This window comes from Diospyros lotus, chromosome 8 (genome assembly GCF_014633365.1).
Source record: "Diospyros lotus cultivar Yz01 chromosome 8, ASM1463336v1, whole genome shotgun sequence".
Lineage (NCBI taxonomy): Eukaryota > Viridiplantae > Streptophyta > Magnoliopsida > Ericales > Ebenaceae > Diospyros > Diospyros lotus.
In genome coordinates, this window is record NC_068345.1 from 41,110,349 (window position 1) to 41,136,671 (window position 26,323).

Consider the following 26,323-nt stretch of genomic DNA (forward strand, 5'->3'; position numbering starts at 1 on the left):
CTAAAAAAAATCACGTGACTTCTTATTTAGGATTATTCAAATAATCTTTCTCATCTTTAAATAAATTTATGTAGAACCTTATAGGTAAGAAAAAATAATTCATATATCCTTTAATATATTTTAAAAAAATTAATAAATAATTTAATAAAAATTTTGAAATGTATCTCACTCTTATCTTAACTATATATATATATATATATTTTATATCTTAATTAAAAATATATTTCAATTTTATTTTAATAAAATCTTATCTTGTTCATTTCAACGGACACTAACTTAATATATAATTTATCAATTTAGGTGAAAAGTAAAACAAGCCCAGTGGGTAATTAATCAAATATTAATATCATGCGAGAAACCTAGGAAGCCCTATTTTGTAACCAAATGTTTTCACATCTTCTTGAACCTGGAATCTGAACTCTTTAAAGCTAAACTTCCTATATACTGACGGCTCAACACAGCTCTCTATCACAGTTTCAAAGGACGGGCAGAAGAAATATGCAGTAGAAAACCTCTCCACCGCCTTGTTGGCGACCACCCGGTGTTCAACGCTCCTGTAAACGCCATTGCTCCACGCCTGCATTGCAGATACACCATGTCAAATTGATTAATTCATGTACAAATCTTACATTAATAATGGCTTCATTAATTATTAGCTAGTGAGGCGATGGAGAATATATATATATATTTATCAATTATATATATATATGTGCCTGAAATAAGTCACCGATGTTGATAATGAGAGCTTCTGGGCGGGGCTTAACGGCGATCCACTTGCCGTCTTTGACCAGCTGCAATCCTCCGATCTCATCCTGATGCAATATTGTGAGGAAGTCACTGTCGGTGTGAGGAATCAAGCCGAAGACCTCAGAAGACATTGGACATGGCGGGTATCTGTTCATCCGGAGATAGCAAGTGCTTGGCACACAATTCTCTTTGAAAAATGTGGACTTGTGACCCAGGTCTTCTGCCAAGATTTCTGCAAGTGTTTGGGCTAGCTCAGAAACTGTTGTGGCGAACTGTTCCATGGTTGAGCTGAACAATTAATTAAGAAATTATTAAAAGATATAGAAGAAATATAACAGTAATAACCCTTAACACTGACGCCCTAATTCAGAAAGGATCCAATTAACTATATATCAAACGCTAATCCAAGGGATTATTCACTCAAACTAATAGAGATCTTGCATGAGAGGGTAATGAAGTTATTAAGTAAAATCCAGTACTGTACTGTACTATTGGTTATGGTGGTGGACTCGCTTGATGAATCAATAGACCACTGAGTTGGACCCATTAACGGGCACGTCAAGTCCTATTCTTCTGTCAAAACTGCTTTGCCAGACTCTTCCAGTTCATCCACATGAGACCTTCACGTGACCTTGTGGTGGCATTTCGCGTACTATACATCCACACACACACACACACACATATATATATATACATGCATACAACTAGATATATATATATATAGAGAGAGAGAGAGAGAGAGAGAGCATTGCATGCAAATGCACGTACATGAAGGCTTTAATTTGAGGGTACGAGTAATATGCAGTAGGTTTCCGAAGGGACACAGGGAAATTAAGGGCATGTTCTCTTGGCAGTGTCACTCAAGAGTCTCACAGTTGCGACAATTATAAATGACAGAGAAAGAATAATCCTCCTCCTCCTCCTCCTCCTCTTCTTCTTCTTCACTCTACCATATATATAATTAACAAACTCGATCCTTCTTTGCAAGGTATTTTGCATAATTGGATTGCCACCATTACAAGGCTATCCAGCTATATACCAAGTTTGATGGGTTGTTTCATTTTGATAATTTTTGTTTTTAAGGTGTTCTGTTGATGACAGCACAATCAGCTATTCCATTGCTTTAATTTGTGGAACGTTTCTTTCCAACAACATATCGCTTTCCATCTCTGAATAGACCATTGGTCTTCAGCCAATCATTCCTTACCTTTCTTGGGGTGGTGTTGCGGCAAAATCGTCCAATTCAATGCTACCATAATTAACAACTAATCAGGTCAAACGGGTAATCTCCTCTTAATTATATATCAATCCACCAATCAAGCATATGTTTATGTTCAAATCTCATCCATACTAATCATCACAAAAAACCCTTAAATTAGATTCTACCTCAGTCACTTCCCAAAATGCCGAAAACATCACATCACCATCAAGAGATAAAATCTTCTACTTAGAAAAAAGGGTAAAGTAACAGTGATTGATAGTACATGATGCATATCCTGATCATTATCTAAATAACCCACTCAAATTGCTGGCTTCTATATCTCTGCAGTGTACTACCATCAGAAATTGCTTCCATGTGTGTACTGCGATCTCCTAATTTGTCAATTCTAGACAGCCGTCCAATAGCTACCTTCCCTTTGAGCAAGGGGTTTACCATCCAATGATTGAACCAAAACAATCAAAACCATAAATCAAGGAGCCATACGCATAGCCAAAACAAATGCAAACAATATGAGCCCTAAGCCTAACTCCATTCCATATATATAGAATTTTTTAAAAAAAAAATTAACAAGATTTTTATGTAAAACCCATGTGAAAAAAATGATATAATGGAAATTCTTGTGGTATGTATTTGTATACATACATCTTTGGAAAGAATATAGTTTTCTTATTTTCCTATTTAACAAGATTTTTGACTATATATGTAACAGTTACCCTAAGAAAAGGGAAAGAAAAGAAAAGGAAAAAAGGAGAAGGATATTGGAACTACAAAACAATACGCTTTAGGAGTACAATTTTGCAACTTTTATGGGCCAAAGCTCTGTTCTCCTAGCTAGCTAGCTTCTTCCAGAACTAGCTGATTTCTTCCAAATCTGATCTCCACATGAGACAAAAAGATACCATAAGCTAGAACTTCATGGGTTCACACGATGATTCTCTTGCTTTAAGGAAAATTACTAATTAATTAAAGGACAAAGTATTTAAAAGATATACATAGATCTGTGCGCGTGCGTGTGTGTCCTCCTGGAAAGAACAATGAGGATCTACCAAGTGAAGAAGAAAAAGAACAATGACATGTTACGCATTGCACTCACTATAGAGGATAGAAGAGAAGATGAGAAAATGGGTAAAGGAGCAATTGACAAATAAATTAAGATCACATAAAGCTTGGTGATTGAATTGAGGTTACGTACCCGAGTTTGGTGAGGCCACCCAAGCAAGATATATCAGCCAGAGGAACATGAAATGCTTCCGACCAGGACAGCTGCCTGAGGCAAGTCGGCGACGGCGTTCCCCACCGATAACTGCCCGGCGAGAAGTTCAGGTAGCCGTCGTTGATCTTCTCTCCAAACGGCCCCTTGAACACCTTCACCTGCTCGCGCCTCATTCGCTCCAAAATCTCCCACGAAATCTCGTGGTTCACGACCTGGAAGAAGCCCCATTCTCGCGAAGCTCTTGCTATCTCTCTCTTGCACTCTCCTCTCTCCACTTCCCCTAGGCTTAGCTTCCGAAGGTCGATCAATGGCAGCTCGCATTCCTCGACCGCAGTCGAATTAACATCATCATCATCATCATCACCATCACCATCACCATCATCGTATCCCGATTCGTAGTACCGGTCGAAGAGAGCTTTGTAAGCCTCTTGAAATGGCGGCTCTGATGACTCCATATTGCTCAAAAGCTGAAACCCAACTAAGGAGACATTACTTATAATACAAGCAAAAATTTAAGACTAGCTACTGATGAACTTTACACTTGAATTTAGAGAAACAGATCCTAACGAAGATATATATATATATATATATATAAAATTGAAAAAGGCAAATTCTTTTTTTCTTTTTCCAAGGTTAATGACAAATACAAGATAATGTGAAACGAAGGTTTGGCAGTTTGTTCTTGTGTCTGGTTGATGAAAACGCTATCGTGCCTCCATTTCAACGTTTGGACTTTGGGACAAAAGTTTTATGAATGTCTTTTATATGTGTGGAGAGAAAAGAATGCGAGAGGGAGACACACTCTTGGCCACATGCCTTTCGTAGATGGACCTTTCAAAGGCTTCCAACTATGAAACACACATAGATCCCAATACCCCCAAAATAATATCATATTCTTAATTAATGTTTCATTTTGTATAATAATTATATAATACCATATATATATATATATCAAAATATATGTAATTTTGTAGTACCCATCTGAAAGTATTAATCTTGATTCACTTACACTCTTAGACATGGGGAGCAAGGGGTATGGAGAGGTATGACCAAACTTGGAGGGGCAGGCATATAGATTATCTTAGTTTAGCAACAAATAATGGTAAATTAGTAAAAGTTCAGGATTAATTTGACCCAAAGCAAGGTTCAGGGTCACATTGTCCAAAATTAAAAAATGAAGGGATCAATTTGGTCGACTTTTTTCTATAAGAAATTAATTAATTAATTTTATTTTTCAACGGGGACACCTGCTCCCACTCAGCCCTTTCTCGATGCACCTAGCACCGAGTCTCGTCAGATGGATGACAAGAAGTACCTTTTATATGTTTGTTATATAAAAGGAAAATATTACTTATACAAACAATTGAGTTATTGAGAGAATGATCGAAGGTGCTAAATGATAAAAATGCCCTTACCTAATTTGCAGATTCACCATTTCTACCCTCGTCGCCTCGTTGTAGTGCCTCGCACGACTGTCATTGAAGCATGAGTGGGCTTCATTTGCGGATGAAGCCCGACTATGAACCCAGTCAGGCTTCATGAACCCCGGGCTTCTCCTGTCTGCGACACCTTGATGATCGATGATGAAATCTGATCTATGAAATCTGATTTGGTTATCGAGCCTGTTATCGAGTCGGTACATGTAGCATTATCCATATGTTTTTCAACCATGTTTCTATTGGAATATATGGTAGCATTTGTGTATGTATTGAAGTAGAAAAATAAAAACACAGCAATTGCACCAACGTGTATATATGAACAACAGGGATAATACAACAAGAACAATCGACCCCGAAGAAGACGGAACTAGCACTACTACAATTGACTGATATAACAGAAGAATAGAGGCTTGGTAACGATCGAGGCACCACAAATGCTATCCTAAAGACAAAATCGTCTTACATTGGTTGTTGGTAGACCAGAAACTGTCTTAGAAGGATTCAGATCGAATCCAACTGATCAGTAACCTCGAACAGTAGGTTCTGGCAGAACTCTGTATGATACTTGCTCTCCGGGAGTGAGATTGGGATTGAATAACTCGTACAAATGGAAGAAATGATACGGGGGGTAACATTTGACAGAGGCACGGCTATATATATAGTTGAAACCTGACACCAAAACCATAAAATCAGTCACCAAGAATCCCAGAGAAAATCAACAAACCAGTTGGAGTAAAATCCAAAAAAACTAATCAAATTAAAAAAATATTAAATAAATTTGAAACAAAAATATATTTACATATATTACCTCACCGAATCGACAAACTGACAGGATGAATGGTGCCGGCGCGTGCATTTAGGTAGGGGCTTACCCATTCATAAAATATGGGTGCCCCTTGGAGCCTAAACCCATTTCCAAAGGAGAGTATTTATCACCTTGGAATCTCCCTTAACCCACTAATGGGGGATAGAGAAAATGCACACACACTTACACTCACACTTAACAATTCCCCCACATGAGTGTAAGTGAACTAAAACAAATAAATTAACATGACATCACGAAGAGCAAAGAGATAAGTTATGCATTAGATAAGATGTTTTTTGGACTTGAACCTTCTTTAGTGAGTATCCATCGAACTTACCGAAGAAATAATGAAGTCAGCTCTTGAACTATCATTTGTATGGTAAATCGAGACAATAAATATCACACATAACTTGTTTAAACTTGCTCCATGGACAACTCATTTCGTTTGTGTTTGAGATAGTTTTTGAAGTTTTTCCACGAAAATAGTAATTTTTTAATCACAGCACCAACTTGGAATGGTTCATTAATGATCATTCCCTCACTATACAAATCACTAATAATGATTTGCAATTCTTCCATTTGGTTGACTACCAACTTAGCATCAATCATCTTGAATTCTAAAAACTTCCCCACAAGAAATTTCTTGGTGTCGGCATCCTCCAACTTGTATTTTTTGTCTAAAGTTTCCCACAGTTGCTTGGGTGTTTGATAGGTATTGCAATAAATGTTGTATAGCTAGTCTGCCAGTCTACTCAATATATAGTTATGACAAAGAAAGTTAGAATATAGCCAAACCTCCTTGACAGTTTCTGTAATACCCCAAGAGGCCAATGAATGGTAGTATATATCAAAAATAAGTAAGGAAGATAACAACAACAGCTGAATACCTTTTGGACTGAATGTAAGCAAAGAACTCTCGGATTAAGCGTGCTTGAGTTGGGGTAGCTCAAGGATAGGTGACCTCCTGGGAAGTTCGCATAAGCCCATCAGGATAAGTTGTTCCGGTCCTTTCTATCGCTCGATGTGGGATGTTACAGGTAGTATCAGAGCCTCCCTCGAACCTTTGAGCACAGTGGTGGGGCAAACCTCAGCGAGAATGCTGAGTCCCTAAGAGGGGAGCGTACGTGTAGGCACCTTAGGTGAATCCTACATTGGCCATACAAAGGGGGGAGATCTGGGATCGATTGTAAAGTTGCATGACGAGGACATCATGTGCTTAAGAGGGGGAAAATGTAATACCCCAAGAGCCAAAAAAAGGGTAGTATATATCGAGGATAAGTAAGGAAGGTAACAACATTAGTTGGATATCTTTTGGGTTGGATGTAGACAAAGAACTCTCGGGTTAAGCGTGCTTGAGCTAGGGCAGCTTAATGATGGGTGACCCCCTGGGAAGTTCGCATAAGCCCATCAGGGTAAGTTGTTCTGGTCCTTCTTATCGCTCGATGCAGGATGCTATAGCTTCAATATCCGTAGTGATATCTTTCTTGGGAGTGACTGGACGTTCCTCTTTAAAAATGTGAGCCGTGTTCAGTGTGGTGAGATAGAACACTATTTTTTGTTGTCATCTCTTGAAGTCCTTACTGTTTAACTGTTGTGGTTTTCAACATGAGGAGTCGCTTTGGCGACAGGCAGTCCGACAACAACGACAATGGTAGTAGCAAGAATAGTAGTTGAAGCAGCAGCCAAAATAGCAGTAGAGACAGAGGGAATAGTAGCGATGGCAGCTGTATTGGTGGCCACCACAGTATGAAGACTTTGTCTTCAGATTGTTAGAATATATGGCAGTATTCGTGTATGTATTGAAGCAGTAAAATAAAAACACAACAACTGCACCAACGTGTATATACGAACAAAAGGGATAATACAATAACAACAATCAACATAAAAAAAGACGAAACTAGTATTGTTGCAATTGACTGGTATAACAGAAGAACAAAGGGTTGGCAACGATCGACGCACGTGCAAGTGTAGTCTTGAAAGCAGAATCGTCTTGCACTAGTTGCTAGCAGACTCCAACGACTATCGTAGCAGGATTCAACGATCAGATCTAGTTGATTGGTAACCTTGAACAGTAGGTTCTGGTAGAACTCTGTATGATACTTGTTCTCCGAGCGTGGGACTAGGACTGAAGAACTCATACAAATGGAAGAAACGATTAGGGAGTAACATCTAATAGAGACCCGACTATATATATAATTGAAACCCGACATCAAAACCATAAAGCCAGCTATCGAGAATCTCGTAGAAAATCAGCAAACTAGTTAGAGTAAAATTTAGAAAATTTATTGGATTAATTAAAAAAATATTAAATAAATTTATAACAAAAATATATTTATACATGACACTGATCGAACAAACGGCAACAACAGTGTGCGCGTGTGGGTAGAGGCCAAACCCATTTCCAAAGGAAGGGGTATTTATCCCCTTGAAATCTCCTTTAATCCACCAATATAAGATAGAGAAAGCGCACACACTCACACTCACACTCAACCATCTCTATGTGTTTTCACTAAAAAAAAGTTTGTCACTTTTTACATATGACAAATTTGTATTAAGATTTTTTTTCGTACTTTCTCCTATACGTGTCTAATTTGTAATATAAGTAAATAAAGTGACACATCTTATTGTGTGGTCAAATAAACGTGATACACAACATCTTTTGTAGTGATCATTTCATCCTGAGTGTTAGTGTTGGAGGTGGGTCGCACATGTTACATTTGGTAGGAAGGTAACATTTTAGTTGCTTTTGTCTCTTTTCTATCCTCAAAAATACTTGATAGACGTGGGGTGGTGCACACTTTGTGACAAATATTTTGTCGCGTGTGCTCAATTATCACCACCCTAATATATATGGCCTGGATGACAAGATTGTGACTTGTGAGTATGTAAGAGGCTTACTATTAGTTATATGTATAGATGCTAGGACGTCTTGTATCATGCATCCATGTCTGCTGATTTAGGCCTTAATTAATGTTTAATTTAATAACCAAATGTTACATAGAGGCTGTGCAGGCCATGGAGCCTCATCTATCATTTGATTTCAGATCTCGAGAACCAATGCTAAACATATGTAGATTTTTGTTTTTATATCTTATGATCGATGCTACCAAAAATAAAGTTTCCAACGGATGTAAAAGTTAGAAACTCTATACAAACTATACCTCACATAATTAAGATAAAGGAATTTAATCCTAATAGAAGATAAAGACCCAAATGTTCTCTAATGTAAAATAAAAATAATATTTGCAAATACAGTCAAAACGAGACAATTCCTAACTGTTGCAAACCTTTCGTGGTAATGGGAAAAAAAAAAAAAAAAAAAAAGGGCTGCTACTTATAATCTTTGGAAGTTTGTAGCACATGCTTGTGATTTGTTTTAATGTCCGTACGTTGGGAAATGTATTACTTATAAATAAATTCGATAAATAATTTTTATAAATTGACATGATACAAAAATTTATAATAATTTTATTTAAATTTCTAATAATTCTATTTGAAATTAACAATAAATCTACTCATTATTATAAATTATTGTTAATTTTAAATAAAAGTATTATAAATTTATGCATGTGACGTTATTTTATAAGGATTGTTTGTCAAATTCGTAAATGTATTTGAGAATTTTACTTTCACCATATATATGTGGGGGTGAGGATGAATAATGGGATAATATATATATTTTATAATAGATCATATGGTATAAAATATATATGGCTCATCAAGATATATGTATATATATAAATTAATCTCCTCCTCGCCTAGCTAGATTACTGATTTCTGGCCATGCCAATGCCACGCCTCCTCGGAAATGTCTTATCACGTGTGCATAAACTTAATCACGGTTTTAATTAATTAAGCTCAATAAAACTCAATTAGCTATAGTGTTGTATCTTAAGTAGTGGGTCCATAGACCCACGCAGAAAGGAAAGCTCAAGAGACCTGTTCGATGGAATTATCCCCCAGAGACTATTCCAAAGGCCGACTTCACCTAAGGCCTCTCCTTGCTCTGGTACCTAATTAGGAAAACCCTTCTTATAGTCTTTCCTTAGTCTAAAAATATGTCAAATTTATCTTCAATATTTATATTTAAAAATTCAAAATAGATGATTCGAGATACTACAAAAATTCTACTCATACTATAATATTTTTATTTTTCTATACTCTTTTATAAACTAATTAAGTGTCAAAGGTTCGTGTAAAAGACACGTCACGTTTCTAATCACTTTCTCTTTTGCAGGTCTCCAGAAAATAATAATAAATATAATTTTACAATTAAGATATTTAAAAAACAATAACAAGAAGCAGAAATGCGTACCCGTTAGCGTCAACATTGATACTATGATATATGCTAATTTACTATCAAGAACTAGCTAGTATTGCTTGCATGGTAATGCACGGAGCCGTCTACGTCCATGTCTATTTGCATTAACCGGCAGATATATATATATATGACGCATCCATCAAAGTAGAGTGCTTAATTAAAATATTTTAATTAAGTAAATTAAAAAAGAGATAAAAGCAGAGTGAATGACAATTAAGGGAAATAAGGAATAGAGAGCTTAATTAAGGATTTAATTAAGCAGAGTGAATATATTTTAATTAAGGATTTATGCTTAAAATTGGACTAATCAAAGTTGGCTGTTCAGTTTGGTTCAATTTGTGGACCAATTTAATATGATTTTTAAATTTAATTTTTTTGATTCAATTTGATCTTTTTATTAAAAAAATAAAAATAATTAAATCGATCAAAATCTCAATGCTCAAATTATTAATTAATTAAAAAAATATTCTTAATCAAATAAATTATACTTAATTAAGTAATTAAATACTTTAATCTAGTAATAAATATTGGACAAGAGTGTTAGTCTCTATACTTCATTTATTGATTATTGACTAAAAAAAAAAATTTAATCGAGTAATATCATTTTTATTTGAATAATAATTTTTTAATTAAATAATATTTTTAAACTAAAATTTGTAAAAATTATTCGAGTAATATTTTCTTATTTGAATAATACTTATTTTTATTTAAATAATATTTATTTTTATTAAGTAACATTTTATTCTTAGTCAAGTAATATTTTTTCTTCAAATTATTTCTCTGTGTTTGTATTTTTTTGTTTTTTAAATTTTAAATTTTTTTATTTGAGTAACTATTCCATCAATTTAGTTTATTTTTTTTTTAGAAAAAATCACTGTATAACTGAACCCACCAAATGATGACTCGTACTGACGGCAAGCATACTGAAAAGATTGATGGATTATTGGATAGAGCGATGGAGAATGCGCTTGGCAAGCTTTTTAATGTTACAGTGAGAGGGGCCAGGGGAGATATTTTGGTAGGGGTACAGTAGGGTCAATTATTGTCAATTATTTGCTTAACAAGACACCCTAAGGAATAGGACTTAGGAGCAAATATTTTGATTTTTGAAGAGATGGTGATTTATTCCGGACAGCCTTATCCCCAAATAAAATTCTTTTATAAAATAAATAATAATGGGGCAAAATAATTATATTTATTAGTTAAAATAAATTATTCAAAATGCGATATATTTATTATTTATTTTAAAAATAAGATATTAATTGTATTTAGGCTAAAAAAAAATTGTCGTATAATTAGTGTCACTTAGCCATCCCAACTGGGGGGCGTGGCGTGCCCGCATAACCGTCACTTCAACTAGCTGCCCTGCACTGCCATGGCTGCAACTTGCCTGTGCAACTTCCTTGCGTTGGCATGGGCCACACGAGCATGGGGCCGTTTATTGCTACCTCGACGTGTTGTGCGCACGAGGGCAAGCTTGTGTTGCGCGTGACCTCGGCTATTACTGCCGTCCCATGCTGTCCTACACAAGCACCAATACATTGGTGATGAGCTTGCCCAACGCCTTGCCCCGCATGGACGTGTTGTAAAAGCTTCAAGTTAGGTGAGAATTAATGAATTTATATTTTTATTATTTATTATATTTGTAATTAATTTTGCAAAAATCTATATTTAATATCAACTCATAATAAATTAAACTTAAATTTGATTATGTTGTCGTTTGAACACAACAATAAATTTATTTATTAAAAAAAATCATTATCAAACCGTTTGAGATCAACAAGAAATAGAATAATTAGAGGGCGCTAGAGAATCCCTATATATCATTCTGTATATCATTATGATGTTTAAGTCAAACACTTACATTTGCTAGAGACTTGTAATAAATATTATTGAAATTAATATCAGACATATCTTTTTTTAAAATGATAATTTATTTATTTATAAGGGAGAGCGAGATTTGTGATAAGCATGTTTAGGATCCTAAGATCAACTATAGGGTTAAGACTTTTACAAATAATATTTATCATTTACAAAATTCATAAAAAGACTTTTAAATGTCAAAATTTATTATGTTTGTTCATTATTTGAAATTCTTTTGCAGGGAAGATCCCTAGGGGATGTCACAATTTCCCATGATATATAATGGTTTCTAAGAGACTGAACTATATTCAATCTCTAGAAAACTATTGTCCTCATTGCTCGTCCCTTCGAGACACTTTATACTTTAGTTTCTCGAAGATAATTAACCCCCCCCCCCCCCCCCCTTATTTTTTAGAATGGGCCCTTTGTCTTTTGGTGTGCCTTTGCTCATGACACATCAAATCTAAATCTTAACTAAATTTGTTAATAGGTTCAACAACATAATAGTCACCAATAAGAATAATGGAGAGTATTTAAAATGGATTTGAAATGAGAGATACTAATAATTAACTTTTTTTTCAATGGCGTCAGTATTTAAAATGGGTTGGTTAATTAATTTTAATTATTCATATTTATTTTTATGCAGTATAGATAATATATTATATATTTTTATTTTAATTTAATCCACATCCTAACCGAATCGAAACTAATAAATTCATATACATATCGTTTATTATATCTTCTATAATCAAATTTGAGACTCAACCTAGCTAGCTAAGCAATCGAATATAAATATAATACTGAATCACTAAATAAATGAATTAAAATCGAATCATAACATATAGACAGTAATTCATTTATAGACCTAACATAGAAAAAAAAATGTCTTATTTTAGAAGTATATAAAAAAAAAATCTCAACTTAATTATGTTGTTATCCTTAACATTATTCTCATCCTACCTTCCTAACTTGATTATATAGTTATTTATATCGAGAAATTTAAGTAATGAGAGGTGTTTAAGGCGCGCATATAATACAAATTATTATTATCATTTGTTTCTAAGAAACAGAAATAACAATCATTAACTACTAAATAATTAATAGAATTTTTGTTAATATTGTTGTTAACCATAAAAGTAAGATTAACAAAGTATTTGTAGTTTAAATAAATAAATAATTGTGATGTGGATGAGAGAATGAGACTAATATCAAAAGCGGGAAGAAGATGGGAGGGTGGGGGAATCCAAGATATGGTGGCAATGATCGGGTGGTGACTAATATCAACCTCTGGATGACTAAAGGCAAGGGCCAAGCTGGGGGTCTACCACATATCTTCATTTCATTTCATTTGGTTCTCATTATTCCTACTGCTCGGTCTGTCACTCTTTGTTTCTGTCATCTGGCACGCATACATGAATTATAGTGTATACACTCCATGTCGGCAGACGTCACATGCATACGTGGCACCATTTGAATGGATCCCAGCCATCACCCCAAGCTTCCGATCATCTCTTGCATGCCCTAATCATCGTTAATTAAGGCAAAAAAGTTGGTCACCAACTGACGTTTAACAATTTGATTTAAAGTTTTAAGTTAAAGGTCTATGCCCACATTGATCATCAATAAGAAAAGAATTGACAGCAGCAGTAGTAGTAGTGGTGAAATGCTATGATATCATAATATCAAGTGTTTTGTATAACAGATAAAGAGTATTATATATATAATAAAAATGATACAACTGTAGCAATGATGTTTGAGTGAATTGACAGAAGAAAAGAACTGGAAAATGATGATGATGATGATGGGGGCAACTTAATTTCAGGCCAACAGAGATCGTGACTGCTCTTCAACTTTCTTATCACCCATATTGAAAGTTGCGACAAACAATAGAGATTAATGATGCTCAAAGTTAATGATAATTTGCTTTTCATATTCTTATTTCATTCAATTGGTTTCTACCCGTTGCCTAGCTTTTTGACTTTTGGAAGCTATATAAGAGGGGGTAGTACTTCGAAAGCAATTCCAATGGCAAAACTACAACTAGTTCATGAAATAGTTCATATATATAAAAAGTCTTAAAAACTTGAGATCTCCTCAAAACACATTAAACATTGCTGTAGTTTAACTGTTTAATTAAAGTTGCATATATATATATATATATATGATAACAAAAGAATAAATTTAATATTGTGATTTTGTGAAGAAATATGAGGATGTGGAACGCTTGGAGAACACATCACAAGGTTCAGTGTATCGTCTTCTATAATTGGGATTTGGGAGAAGATATCATATATAGAGCTTGCAATATTATATATGGTGTCTGAAAGGGCGTTTCTGTGTCTGATGATGTGAATCTATCTACAAGATACGAGCGAGTGGTGGAATGGGCTTCACTGGTCATGTCCTTCTCCTATTGAGCATTTTTTATAGATTCCCCAATCATAAAATCACATCGAAATGTTGGATTCCGAAATTTGAAACTTGTAACGTTGTGGAGGAGACACGTGGGCGACCAGTATCCCAAGGGCAGGAGGAGTCACTGGTCACTGTCTCCGCTGCTGAGGAACATGTGCACTATTGGGATGATGTTCCCATTGATCCACTGACTTCTCCAGGCCCAAGTAAAAGCCCAAATTATGGCTATGATTTCTCCAAGCCCGAATTAGTGTATGTTGGTTGCGTTGGGTCCATCTGTTTCGACTTATTACTTTGCCTTTGAAGAATCGGTTACCTTAACTCTCCCTCCATTAACCGCCTCTTCCTTCATATCGCATTTGCAAGTTTCCAGCACGAGCTTAGAGAAGAGCGTCAATTGTAATTCTCCGATCAAGGTCAGGGGATTTGGATTTTGAATTTGCTTCTCTGAAAATTTCGAGTCGATTTGGTTCTGTTTATCTCTGGATTTGACGATTTTCGTGATTATATTCCTTGCGTTTGTACAGATGCAGATCTTCGTCAAGAGTACTCTCACCGGCAAGACCAAAACATTGGAGGTGGAAAGCTCGGACACAATCGACTCGACATTCTGGTGCTCCGCCTTCGCGTTGGAATGCAGATCACACTCACCGGCAACGGCAAGACCATCACGCTGGAAGTGGAAAGCTCGGATGCAATTGACAATGTGAAGGCGAAGATTCAGGACAAGGAAGGCATCCGGCGGACCAGCAGAGGCTGATCTTCGCCGGTAAACAGCTGGAGGATAGCCGGACTTTGGCGGATTACAATATCCAAAAGGAGTCGACTCTCCACCTCAGTCCTCCGCCTTCGCTGTGAAAAAAGGTTAAAAAATGCTATTCGTACAAATAATTAAGTCACAAAAAAAATGATCAAAGGTGTCAAAATTCAAAAATGTCCTGACGTCATTTGTCGCTGCTAACTATGCTAAATGAAACTTGATTGAGTTTTATTCCATGATAAAATTCGATTGAGTTTCATGATGAAGTCCGATTGAGATGAAGTTCAATCAGACTTCATGATGAAATTTGACCGGGTTTTATATAATTGATAATAAAGTCCAATCTATAAAGTCTGATCGGACTTCCTCAGATCATCGAACTTGTACATTTTGTCGGCACATGTAACACGATTCAAAAAAGTTTGTGCACTTTCGACAATGATTTTTGCTTCTAATAATGTCTTTTGTTTAGTAGAAGATGGAAAAAAATTTAATAAAAAAATTAAAATTTTGAAAAAAAAAAAGTAATCAAAAAGGTCTAAACAACGTGTTTTTATCTCTCTGCATGGATTGATTATATAAAAATAGTTACATCCAAACAGAGCATAAATATACAGCCGTATATATCTAGAGAACAGCTTAACTTCTGTGGCCAGGCAACGAGTTTGACCTCTTTTCCTTCGCACTTAAATTTAGTTAATAAACTCCCTCTCTCATCCAATTATTCAAGTTCTATAATTAAATAAAACAATATCTATAATTAATTAAACTCCCTCTCTATATTGTTTGATTTACCTTAAAAGGGTTAATGAAAAAAATAGAACAAAGAAAATAATGAATCCCAAACGGGAAACCCGGGAACTGAACTCCGCTTCCACCAGATTCCCAACACTAAGACGTGTAAAACTGTCCGGTCAAAATCGGCTCTTCTATTTATAAATTCCAGCCCACCCCCTTCCTCTCTTGGATCAACCTTTGTTCTCCCTCTCTCTCTCTCTCTCCCTCTTTCTCCCCTTCTCTGTCGGTTTCAATTCAAACCCTTCTTCCAGATCAGGTACTCGTTGAATAATTACTACTCGACGAAATTTGCTTTCATATGTCATTTGCTGAAAAGATTGCGATTTTGTTTTTCTGGGTTGTAAAAATCTGTTCTTGGGTGAATAGGCAGAGTGTCATTTTGATGTGTTTGTTCCGTTTCATTGTCCTGTATTTACCTATGTATGTTTATCTCTTCTTTCTTTGTCATTTCTTGCTTCTGCAAATATCCCTTTCTTGATTTTTCTTTCTTTTTTTCTGGAGGGGTTAAAAAGACTGCAATTCTTTGTGAAAAAAAATTGCTTTTTGGTGCTTCTATTGTTTTTTTTTTTTTTAAACCTTGACAAGAAGCATTCTTTTCCATTCTTTGTATTTTAACTTCATTCACCATTAGGTTGAAGAATGTGAGAAGAAACTGTACTTGGCTAACAGATGAGTGATATTTCATGCTTCAGTTTACGTCATTGTCGTGTGTACGCGCGCGCTCACGCGCTTTACAAGTTCTTCTGTCATTGTTTTCTCGGGATTAATTTCTTGTTTTAATCGACTTTATTTAGGATGCTCACGTCTAAGATTGTGGAGTTAAAAATAGCCATAAAGCAAAAGAATATGATTTATTGAACAGTTACATCATGAAAAGGCGATTTTTTGTTTTCTTTTAAGGAATAAAAAAGTTGATGCTTGGAAGAGGTTGAAGTGGGAGAAGGCGCCCAGATCTGTAATTGCACTATCCTTTAAAACTAGGATTTTGTGGAAGGAGAGGAAAAAGATTGGGGGCAAATGAAAGAATTCAAATTAAATTTCTTTGTTTATTTGTTGTTTAGGTTAGAAAAAGAATATACAGGAAACCAAAATTCACAATCACTTTGAATAGAGTTTCCAGCTATAGTTGTCATAAAAAATTTCTAATGTGAATCTTTTTAGGTCTTGTGTGATTTAAGATGTGATTTCTTATCTTTACCCACATAACCATTGATTCAGTCTGACTGTTTTCTATTGATTTGTCATCTTAGTAGTAATTGCTACCATTGTATGAATTTTACCGAGTTAAGTTGGCTTTGCTCTATGTTTATAGCTTATGTTCAATCTCATTTATGAGATTTTAAAGACATATGACACATTGTCTTAGTGCTTAGCAATCCAATTTTGAAGCAACCGAGTTCTGTCTGCCTGTTTGGTCATCTCAATTCGAGCAGTCAAGGTTCATGTCTGAACTCGATATCCAGATCCCAACAACTTTTGGTATGTGTACACTGTTCGATTTTGTGTTTGTTGGGTTATTGTTTTAGTTCGAAACTGTACATAAGAGGGCAGTGAAATTGAACTGATAGTGTTATTATTTCATCGGTGTCATGAACAGATGCATTCGCCGAGGCAAATGCTGAGAACTCAGGTGCTGGGTCAAAGGACTATGTACATATCCGCGTACAGCAGCGCAATGGTAGGAAAAGCCTGACCACTGTCCAGGGGTTGAAGAAGGAATTCAGCTACAACAAGATACTCAAAGACCTGAAGAAGGAATTTTGCTGCAATGGTACTGTTGTCCAAGACCCAGAGCTCGGCCAGGTTACCCTATGTGCTAATATACTAAATATGATATGGTTTTGACTCGCTAACTTTTGTTTTCACCGATAGAGACGGGTAGGGTCTACCTAATAAGATTTAGGCTTGTGATTGTTATTGTTGTATCTGACTACCTTTTATATGCTTAGGTCGTCCAACTTCAAGGCGATCAAAGGAAGAACGTCTCAACCTTTCTTGTTCAGGCTGGCATTGTGAAGAAGGAACAGATCAAGATTCATGGTTTTTAAGTTGCAGCAGAAACGGCAGATCTTCTGTCTGTGTGCAACTGCTGCCATATCCGAGTATAAACTGCTTTCAACGGCATGTGTTCTGAATCTATGTTCAGCAGCAGCTGGTAGTCCTAATGTTGCTTGAACATGTTACTCTTATATATCCGTTCTACATTCTCTGTTTTCATATGTTCATTTTCAAACGATCACAAGTTAAAGAAAAAATGCTTCATTCTGTGTGCCATATAATCAGCAACGATCCTCCCAATGTTATTGGTATGCTGTATGTGAAGGGAAATGGAATACGTGCGTTTAAGGGTTCAGTTATAAGCCATTTAGCCCTCTTAATAGGATATCTACTGAAATGGTTCTTCCAATCAGCACCAATTGGGCATGCATATATGACATTCTTAATGACGCTTCTTGTTTAATTATTATGGTCAATTGGTCATGGAGGCTTAATAGTTCAGTTAAGTACCGAATTTAATAGCAATTCCCAGAATACGACAACATAGAAAGGGCTGAAAATTGCACGAGTGGCATCTGTACAAAAGTCCAATTTGATGCGACAAGTCTATAACATGGACAGTTTCCCGAGGCCAAGTCATCAACCTTCATATAAAACATGTCAAAAGCTCAACAGCACCAGCCAGTTAGTAGCCGAATAGGGTAATGGGATAAACATCGACTGGCACATTTCATCGATCACAAAGGTATGCATTCAGCATAAGTGGACATACCATGGTTGTCAATAGTTGTGTCGGCATTACAGCTTTTTTCCCACAATCAAGCTAGTCATGACATCTAGCAAAGGTAAATGCACTAGAAAGTAGAAAAACTGCAATCTTCTTCATTATACATTGCTTTGCTTGTAAAACTTGGTGTCGAGGACTTGCTTACCACACATTGCACATACTCCTGCACAATACACAGGATATTAGTTAATTTCACCAAAAGAAACAACAAAATAAGACCTATTTATATGTTCTATAAGCCTATTACATCCTATATGCCATGTTTAAAAGTTTTCCCACCAAGTGCATTTACTATAAATTTCTTTTATCCTATCCACTTTCTTAATAGGTGCATTTGCTGGTCTTCTCATATTTCCCAACAGGTTTACCGCGTCACTCCAATTTTATTAAAAATAATCATACTCTCTTGATATTTCATAGGTTAGCTCCTTAGCTAGATTTCTCTATAATTTTTACAACTTTGAAACATCTCATTTATTTTTGTAAATGCACACTAGAGTATCCTTTCTTCATATATCAGGCATTCTATTTTATTTAAGATCACATAAAATAGTTTCATTAACCATAAAATACCATTCTTTCCCGTACATTTCCATACTTAATAAGATATCATCTTTCATCTTTTGCATGACTTGCTTCACTTTTTTGACCAAATTAATATTGTGCATAAAATTGCTAATCAAAAAACCCCAAAAAACGGAGCTATGCATAAAACTGCAACTGAAATTACTACAGAAATAGCTACAAGTCACACTACCTTTGCTGTAAGCACAAGTGTGACAGTACTTGGCATCTTGGTGCACTTGTTGCTTACAAATTATACACTTGGAAGTTCCATACGGAGTCCATCTACAAAGAAATCAGTTTCCAAAATTATAAATGAGGTACAATTGTTTCATAAACTAGAAATAAAAAACAATTAGTCTGAAAAAATTGTCATCGCATTTGATATTGTGGCAATATTAGTAATAATCACTGGATAATAACAGTACACCAGGAGCTAGTAAGAGTTCTTAAAAAAAGAAAAATTACCTGAAAGAAAGTCATGAAACAATTAATTGTACAGGTAGAAGGGGAAAAATCTTAAACCGAACCAACTATGCAGCACATTTTCATTTTAGTTCCAGTACTGGTTTTACACTGCAAATAAGTAAAATACTCCCAAATAGTAATGAACTTTCCCTTCCCTATCTTGTATCCATCTGATATCATTCTTATCATTCTTTCAGCAATCTTGCAAATACAACCCAGCTGCAGGTGCAGAGCGACTAACCAATTTTCTCCTTTTTGACATGTATTTAATTCCATCTTCATTTTACCATTTTCACAGAGAGAGAGAGAGAGACTAAACCAATTTTCTTTCATTTCATAAGCATCATTAATTTTTACTATAAAAAAATACCATCAATATCAGTGTTCAGTGTTCGCAAGTTAAGTCTTCAAGTAGTGATATTGGCACTGTTGTGTTGTCCAAGCAAAGAATAAAAATGCATGTTCATAGCTCATCTAACAAAAAAGAAAGAGGGGAATATCTTTTGCCGCATCTACCATTCAAGGTACAAAATTTGGAATATAATTCATTAACAAAGCAAACATCAGTGAGTAGCACTCAAATTTAGAATATACTTGTTACGTCTAAATATAACATAGAATAGGGGAAAATAACAAATTCAGGCAAAGGTGCCATAGTGTATGCTATTTATAGGTGACTTTGTCCTATGGATGAGACCAAAAAAAAAAAAAACTCTGAATAATAAGCTTGAGACATGGTGGAATAGTTTAGATTCTATAGGTATTAAGTTAAAGAGACTGAAAACCAAATGTATAGAATATATGTTAGTAAAAATGTAAGTGTTGATGGCCTTATGGTGAGACTTGAAGATCAATAAAAGATCAGTTTATATATTTTTAATCAATCATCCATAGGATTGAGAGATAAATGGAATATTATCTATAGAATTAAAGCAAGATGGTTAAAATGAAATAGCGTATTTAATGTTTTAACCCTTATGTAATAGTAAAATTTCACTAAAGCTAAAAGAAAAATTTTATAAAACAAAAGACCAACTTTGTTGTGAGACACAAAATGTTGAGCAATAAATTTTAACATGTGAAAAATATAAACGTAACGTAAATGATGATGCTAGGATAGATATGCATCCATACAAGAATAGGAAAAATTAGAAACGAGATCATTCATAATTAAGTCGAATTGACTCCTCAGTGAGATGCATGAGACAAAAATAAGATGGTTTAGTTAGGTGAGAAGAAGACCAATAAAAACTGTTATGAGGAGAGTGGACCGAATAGAATAAGTATGTAGCAAAAGTAGTAGAAGAAGACCAAGAAATATTTGCCAAGACACTTCTAGGTATGATATAAGTTATAAGGCCATTATAGAAGATATGACTGTCACGACCCCAAGGAACCTTAAGAATATATTAGTAATACATGTCATGTATTTTCCTTCTTAGTTGCATTTTCTGTTGTTGTTGTTATTAGCATCTTCAATGGTAAGCCTATAAATAGGCCTGAGTAGTTAGAGGTAGTTAGCAAATGAATGATAATTGAATTCCATTTTCCCTCTCTCAATTTCCCTCCATTCTCTCTCTCTCTCTCTCTCTTTGTAAATCTTCTCCAACTCTTGCTATTTCTTCCTCTCTTTCAGTCTAATCTCCCTCCATATCTTCCAAATTCCCTTCCTAAATCCTAGCCAAACCCTAGGGGCATATCATTTGGTATCAGAGTCAGGTTCCTCGGCAGCTTTCTTTATTGATTAATCTCTAACGGATCAACATCTGATGTCCCATGGAGGTTGATTCTCGAAATTTGAAGGCTACTACGGAATCCAGTAGCAGCAGGGGAGTTCAGACGATAGATTGCAGAACTAATCAAGGCAGTAGGCGTTCCGGAAGCGGCGGTGATTCCGACAATCCTTAACAGTAAGTTTGGGAAGAAGTAGCAATTTCCGACGATGCAAGCTGAAATGGACGGTGATTGGGTGGTGAATCCACTGCGAATCTTGATTGGCGTTGGTTGTGAGTAGATAGCGACCAGTTGCAAGCTAGAGTTGAACTCAGATTGGGAAGGCGAAGCCGATCAAAGCAATTTCGACTCGGAATTGAAGACGACGCGGGTTGGGAGAGTTCCGACAGTGATCAACGTATTCCGATTGATTTTTAGCAACCACAAAAACCAATCGTGTCCTTAGGAAGACTGTAGCAAAGCAGGATCGTGACAACTTAGCTACAACAGATCCGATGGTCCTCGACAAATCAATGAGGGTCAGAATTGCAGGCAATGCAAGGCGAGCGACTCTAGGAACTGGTCTAGGTCACTGCATGTGATCGAGGTGGGAAGGAAGGTGCGATCGAAAACGGTCCAAGGGTGAATTTTGGCAATCTAACGGAATTCTAACGAGTGGAATGATACTTCTCTGTTATTAATTTCCAACGGTGATTTTCATTTGAGATCTGGAGGCGATTTTGAAGTACTGTAATGGAGTCGATCGTCCTTAGGCGGTGAGTCGGGCGACTCCCAAAGCAATCTTAGTAGTGATCGAGGCGGAGTAGGTTGCTGAATTTAGATTCCAGTGAATTTAGATTGGCTGAACTTGAAGCCGCTAAGGTTGCGGATTGGAAGCAATCGATTATCAGTAGGTCTTGGCGATTTATCGAAGCAATTTCAGTGACTGAATTCCGGTGAATTTGGAGGCCGAACAAATTCAATCAACAGCTGATTGGGACAGGTTGTCTTCTGAATTTGTGGTTTTAGAGTTGCGTAACAGAAGTGTTGATTTCAGAAGTTGCGGGCAAATTTCCAAAGCTGATTAGGACAGGTTGTCTTTTGAAATTAACCAGAGCCAACAGGTTGTTTGAAGGGTAATTGATTTGGAGGCCATCAGCAGCAACTAAAGGCTGATTCAGATCTAGTCTTTTGGAATCTAAGGTTGCTGAATTTGAGTACCTGAATAAGTTTCCGGAGTGGTCCTTGGAAGCTGATCAACAGGCTGTTGTAATGGGGTAATTGGAAGCTCACATGGTTACTCAAGCATGACAAATAGAGGTGGAATTGGTTCTGTTGGAAGCCCTGGATTTAGTAGCAGCAATAATGGAGTTGGTGGTTCTATTCCTAGCATTCTGCCAACTGCTGCAGCAATGGGTAACCGTAGTGTTGTTCCAGGACTTGGAGTGTCTCCAATTCTAGGAAATGCTAGTCCTTGAATAACCAGTTCAATGAGAAATACGGTAGGTGGAGGAAGCATTGGGAGAAGTATGAGTTGTAGTGGAGGATTATCTATGCTTGGTCTTGCTTCTCGCCTAAATTTAGCTGCCAACAGTGGCTTGGAAATTTAAGTATTCAAGGCCCTAACAGGCTAATCAATGGTGTACTTCAACAAGCTTCTTCCCAGGTGATCTCTATGCTAGGAAACTCCTATCCAACTGCAGGGGGCCATTATCTCAGAGCCATGTCCAGCTAACCAGCCATCCAAGTTCTGTTGGAGGGTCTCAAGGACAATTGGGTTCACTTTGTAAACAAGGCCTTGGAGTTAGTCCCATTGTTCAGCAAAACCAAGAGTTCAGCAATGAAGATTTTTCGGCTTTACTAGGATTCATAGGTGGCAATGCTGATTATGCCATGGACTTGTACCAAAAAGAAAAGCTTCATGATAATAGTATATCTATGAAGCAGTCTTGGCATTTCTCTATGGGAAGATCTGCTGGATTCAACTCAAGAGGAACTGAGGAAACTGGGGAAAATGTTGTGCAATCATGGGAGAAAAGTTGCGCTAACTTCAAGCAAACGCAGAATCAAACGGACGAATCGCTGGTTCGGCTTGCTAGGATGTATCGGGTCAGTATTTCAACTGAAATAGAGGTTAATCGAACTGAGTTTGTGGAGGATTGAGGTGACTAGTTTGGAGAGAAGTTAATGACTGAAGCGATTGACGAATTTCACAAACTTAAACAGGTCGGATCGGTAATGGAGTATCAAGACAGGTTTGAAGAATTAAGGTCTTTGATGTTGACCTTGCAACCTGCCTTAACGGAGAGATACTTTGTCTCCAATTTTATTAGAGGTCTAAAGGACGAATTGAGATCATTGGTTAAGATGATGATGCCTGCAACTGTGAAACAAGCGATTGAGAAAGCAAGGGATCAAGAACACGCCTTGGAAACCATATTTAGAAAGAACGAACTACAGCCTAACAGATCTACTGAGAGCAGCCAATAGATTGAAGGAGCCTCTATGGCTACAAATCAGGTCAAACACGAATCTAAGGAAAACTTGGAGTTGGACTAGCCAATTGTAACAAAAAAATCCAGCAAGGAGGAAAGAACGTGCAAGGCGGTAGGTGGGAATCACAGTTTATATGTGCAGGAAGTAAGAGATACCCCATTGAAGGAGACCTCTACTGGAGATGAGGAAGGAGCAGATGCTGGGAAGATGGTGGAGGAATTTTTTGTGGAGAGAAACGAGACTCTTGTTGCTTTGCTTGTTCATATTTCTGTGGGAGAGTGGCAACATCGAATCAGGTTTTGGCCTGCAAAGCAGTTCAAATTACTCTCTACTGTTAGAGAGGATAGGGTGGAAGGCGTGACCGATCAACTGGAATTAATTTTGAGAGCAACAAAGAATGGGTGGATGGCTGAAATAGGTGCTGCAACAAATCCTAATACTGTTGTTTTTGGAGAAAAAGACATGGAAAGGCAAAAGAAAAGGCAAATACGAGATAAGTACAAGAAAAGGCGAAGAAGAAACCACATTGTTAAGAATAGAATCGGTTGAGGAATGGGTTCAACAGCTGCCAATTCTTGGGGACAAGAATTGTTTGAAGGGGTGGAGATTGTCACAACCCCAAGGAACCCTAAGGATATATTAAGTAATACACGTCATGTATTTTCCTTATTAGTTGCATTTTTTGTTGTTGTTATTAGCATCTTCAATGGTAAGCCTATAAATAGGCTTGAGTAGTTAGAGGAAGTTAGCAAATGAATGATAATTGAATTCCATTTTCCCTCTCTCAATTTCCCTCCATTCTCTCTCTGTGTAAATCTTCTCCAACTCTTGCTATTTCTTCCTCTCTTTCAGTCTAATCTCCCTCCATATCTTCCAAATTCCCTTCCTAAACCCTAGCCAAACCCTAGGGGCATATCAATGACCAGATATGGAATGATTAGCAAACTAGAATTCCTGTTGTTGACTCCACTAAGTGGAATTAAGACTTGAGATATTGTTATTGTTACTGTAGAGAAGTTCTTCTAACTAGGTGTCACAAGCTGCGACCAACATGCCCATTTAATTTCTTTTTATCTTGCTGTTATTTGTATTTCATTTACTGCTGCTATTTCTTGCTATTTGTAATTTTGTATTTCCATTCTTAGCTGTAATTCTGTTATCAGATTGTTATCCTAGGGGGGGCCCACTAGTAAGGGTGAGAATAGGGCAAAAGCGGTTGTTATAACCGCCTGTAGGAAATATTCTGTTGCGGCAGACCCTTGCTAAGAGTGTATATACTCTCCGAGGCACTCTTGGGGAGCATTATTGATTATCTTGAAGAACAATCTGAACTCTCTCTCAGTTTCTCTCTTTACTTTTCTCTCACTCTACTCTTTCTCTCCTTACTCTTCTCTAAATTCCCTTCAATCTTTCTCGGTTACTATATCTGATTCTCACCGAATCAGAAAAGTCATTATTGTCACCGCCCAGCAGCGACACTAGGGTTTCCAAAATAATTGTCTAAACAGTTCAAATTTCAATGCTTTCTGACATAAACCATGATTTGAAGAAAATGAGACATTGGAAAAACTTATAAACATTCTACAGGTGAATGCAAATCAATAGATCAATTTCAATGCGGCATGAAAGGAAAAGGGTAAAGGGAAGGAGGTAATGGGCACAATGCAGCTTAAGCAACACAGGAATCCCCTAAAGATTAATATGATTTTACTTTCCCTAGTTTGTTCTCCCCTTTCCCATATACACAGATATGATTTTTTAAGTTGGCAAATTTGGGAGTGTAATCCATCAATAAAAAGAGCATCAATAGAAATCAAACTCAAATTAGTATACCAACTTGCACATGGAAAATATAGGTCAAAAAAGCTCTTCCTTCTTGTTCTCTAAAAACTAGGTTTTATTAGATCAGGGCTAAATAGTTAAAATTACCCTAATTTCAGAAACAAAACATCGATGCGAACACACAGGATTACAGAAGAAACATCGAGAATATTATACAAGCGAATAAAATTAACAAATTCGACGGTAGAAAAGGGACCTGTGTTTCTTCGAGAGGAGCTTGTTCTCGTTGATCTTCCGGCCACCGCTCTCGGTTGTGTTGCTGGCCCCTTCCTTCCACTTGTCCGGCACTATCACCTTCGCCAATTTCTTCTCACCTTCAAAAACCGCCACCGTCCATAACCTCAATCAAGATTTCTAAAGATGCGTATAAACAATCAATAACAGGATGCACATCGATTCGCAAAGGGGAGGAAACACTTACATTTCTCGCACACCATTGTTTCAATCTCTCTCTCTGTGTATTATATATGCCTTCGAGAAATGCCCGGCGAAAGAGCGAAGAAGCCAGATACGGGAAAGAGGGAAGAGAGAGCCCCGATTATCCAATTTGTTTCTGGAATTGGAATAGTAGAATGTAGCCAGGTGCCAGGTGACCTGTCTCATTTGACTAATATACCCTTCTACTCTAAAATTGCAATTAGTTAGGCACGTTCGATCCTATTGGATTCCATTTCTAAATTTATGTGTTTGATTATTTTATTTTAATTTTATTTAATCTTTATATTAAAAAAATCAAAATAACTAACCTCATAACGTCATTTTTGACCAAATTTTTAATTTTTTTTCAATTTTTTTCATTTGATTCAATTTTTTTAACTTGAGCATCTATTTAATTAATTCTGTTTATTTTTTTAAGAATTTAATATATTTAA

General features: G+C 36.2%; 3 protein-coding genes across 5 annotated transcripts; 1 reads left to right on the forward strand and 2 right to left on the reverse strand.

Annotated features, from left to right (window-relative positions):
* Positions 1 to 275: 275 nt before the first annotated feature.
* On the reverse strand, positions 276 to 3,803 carry LOC127808240 (gibberellin 2-beta-dioxygenase 8-like). The gene is made up of 3 exons (XM_052346691.1): positions 3,162 to 3,803; positions 714 to 1,035; positions 276 to 577 (listed from the first exon to the last, which is right to left on the reverse strand). The coding sequence occupies exons 1-3, from the start codon at positions 3,635 to 3,637 to the stop codon at positions 347 to 349; spliced, it is 1,029 nt and encodes a 342-aa protein (XP_052202651.1). The 5' UTR covers positions 3,638 to 3,803; the 3' UTR covers positions 276 to 346.
* A 10,951-nt stretch (positions 3,804 to 14,754) lies between these two features.
* On the forward strand, positions 14,755 to 17,939 carry LOC127808371 (protein translation factor SUI1 homolog). 3 transcript variants are annotated; one of them, XM_052346890.1, is made up of 4 exons: positions 14,755 to 14,889; positions 16,950 to 17,062; positions 17,181 to 17,386; positions 17,533 to 17,939. In XM_052346890.1, exons 2-4 carry the CDS (start codon positions 17,026 to 17,028, stop codon positions 17,629 to 17,631), a joined length of 342 nt encoding a protein of 113 aa, XP_052202850.1. In that variant the 5' UTR covers positions 14,755 to 14,889; positions 16,950 to 17,025; the 3' UTR covers positions 17,632 to 17,939. The 3 variants fall into 3 exon arrangements, with proteins under 3 accessions (XP_052202850.1, XP_052202851.1, XP_052202849.1); XM_052346891.1 differs by having other exon boundaries at positions 14,842 to 15,839; positions 16,957 to 17,062; XM_052346889.1 differs by having other exon boundaries at positions 14,842 to 15,839; positions 17,533 to 17,938.
* Positions 17,940 to 18,202: 263 nt separating this feature from the next.
* LOC127808372 (uncharacterized) lies at positions 18,203 to 26,040 on the reverse strand. Its single transcript, XM_052346893.1, has 4 exons — positions 25,873 to 26,040; positions 25,648 to 25,765; positions 19,126 to 19,217; positions 18,203 to 18,531 (listed from the first exon to the last, which is right to left on the reverse strand). The coding sequence occupies exons 1-4, from the start codon at positions 25,886 to 25,888 to the stop codon at positions 18,467 to 18,469; spliced, it is 291 nt and encodes a 96-aa protein (XP_052202853.1). The 5' UTR covers positions 25,889 to 26,040; the 3' UTR covers positions 18,203 to 18,466.
* Positions 26,041 to 26,323: the final 283 nt, after the last annotated feature.

Bases quoted from the DNA above. Each gene is read 5' to 3' on its own strand.
- LOC127808240 (XM_052346691.1), bottom strand. From the start codon at position 3,637: ATGGAGTCATCAGAGCCGCCATTTCAAGAGGCTTACAAAGCTCTCTTC. The intron at 1,036-3,161 runs GTACGTAACCTC...TTAATTGTTCAG, and splicing joins GGTGGCCTCACCAAACTCGG to CTCAACCATGGAACAGTTCG. The intron at 578-713 runs GCACATATATAT...TCTGCAATGCAG, and splicing joins ACATCGGTGACTTATTTCAG to GCGTGGAGCAATGGCGTTTA.
- LOC127808371 (XM_052346890.1), top strand. From the start codon at position 17,026: ATGTCTGAACTCGATATCCAGATCCCAACAACTTTTG. The intron at 17,063-17,180 runs GTATGTGTACAC...TGTCATGAACAG, and splicing joins CCAGATCCCAACAACTTTTG to ATGCATTCGCCGAGGCAAAT. The intron at 17,387-17,532 runs GTTACCCTATGT...TTATATGCTTAG, and splicing joins AAGACCCAGAGCTCGGCCAG to GTCGTCCAACTTCAAGGCGA.
- LOC127808372 (XM_052346893.1), bottom strand. The intron at 19,218-25,647 runs GTCCCTTTTCTA...ATTTCTTTGTAG, and splicing joins CTCCTCTCGAAGAAACACAG to ATGGACTCCGTATGGAACTT. The intron at 18,532-19,125 runs GTAGTGTGACTT...TGTATTGTGCAG, and splicing joins CACTTGTGCTTACAGCAAAG to GAGTATGTGCAATGTGTGGT.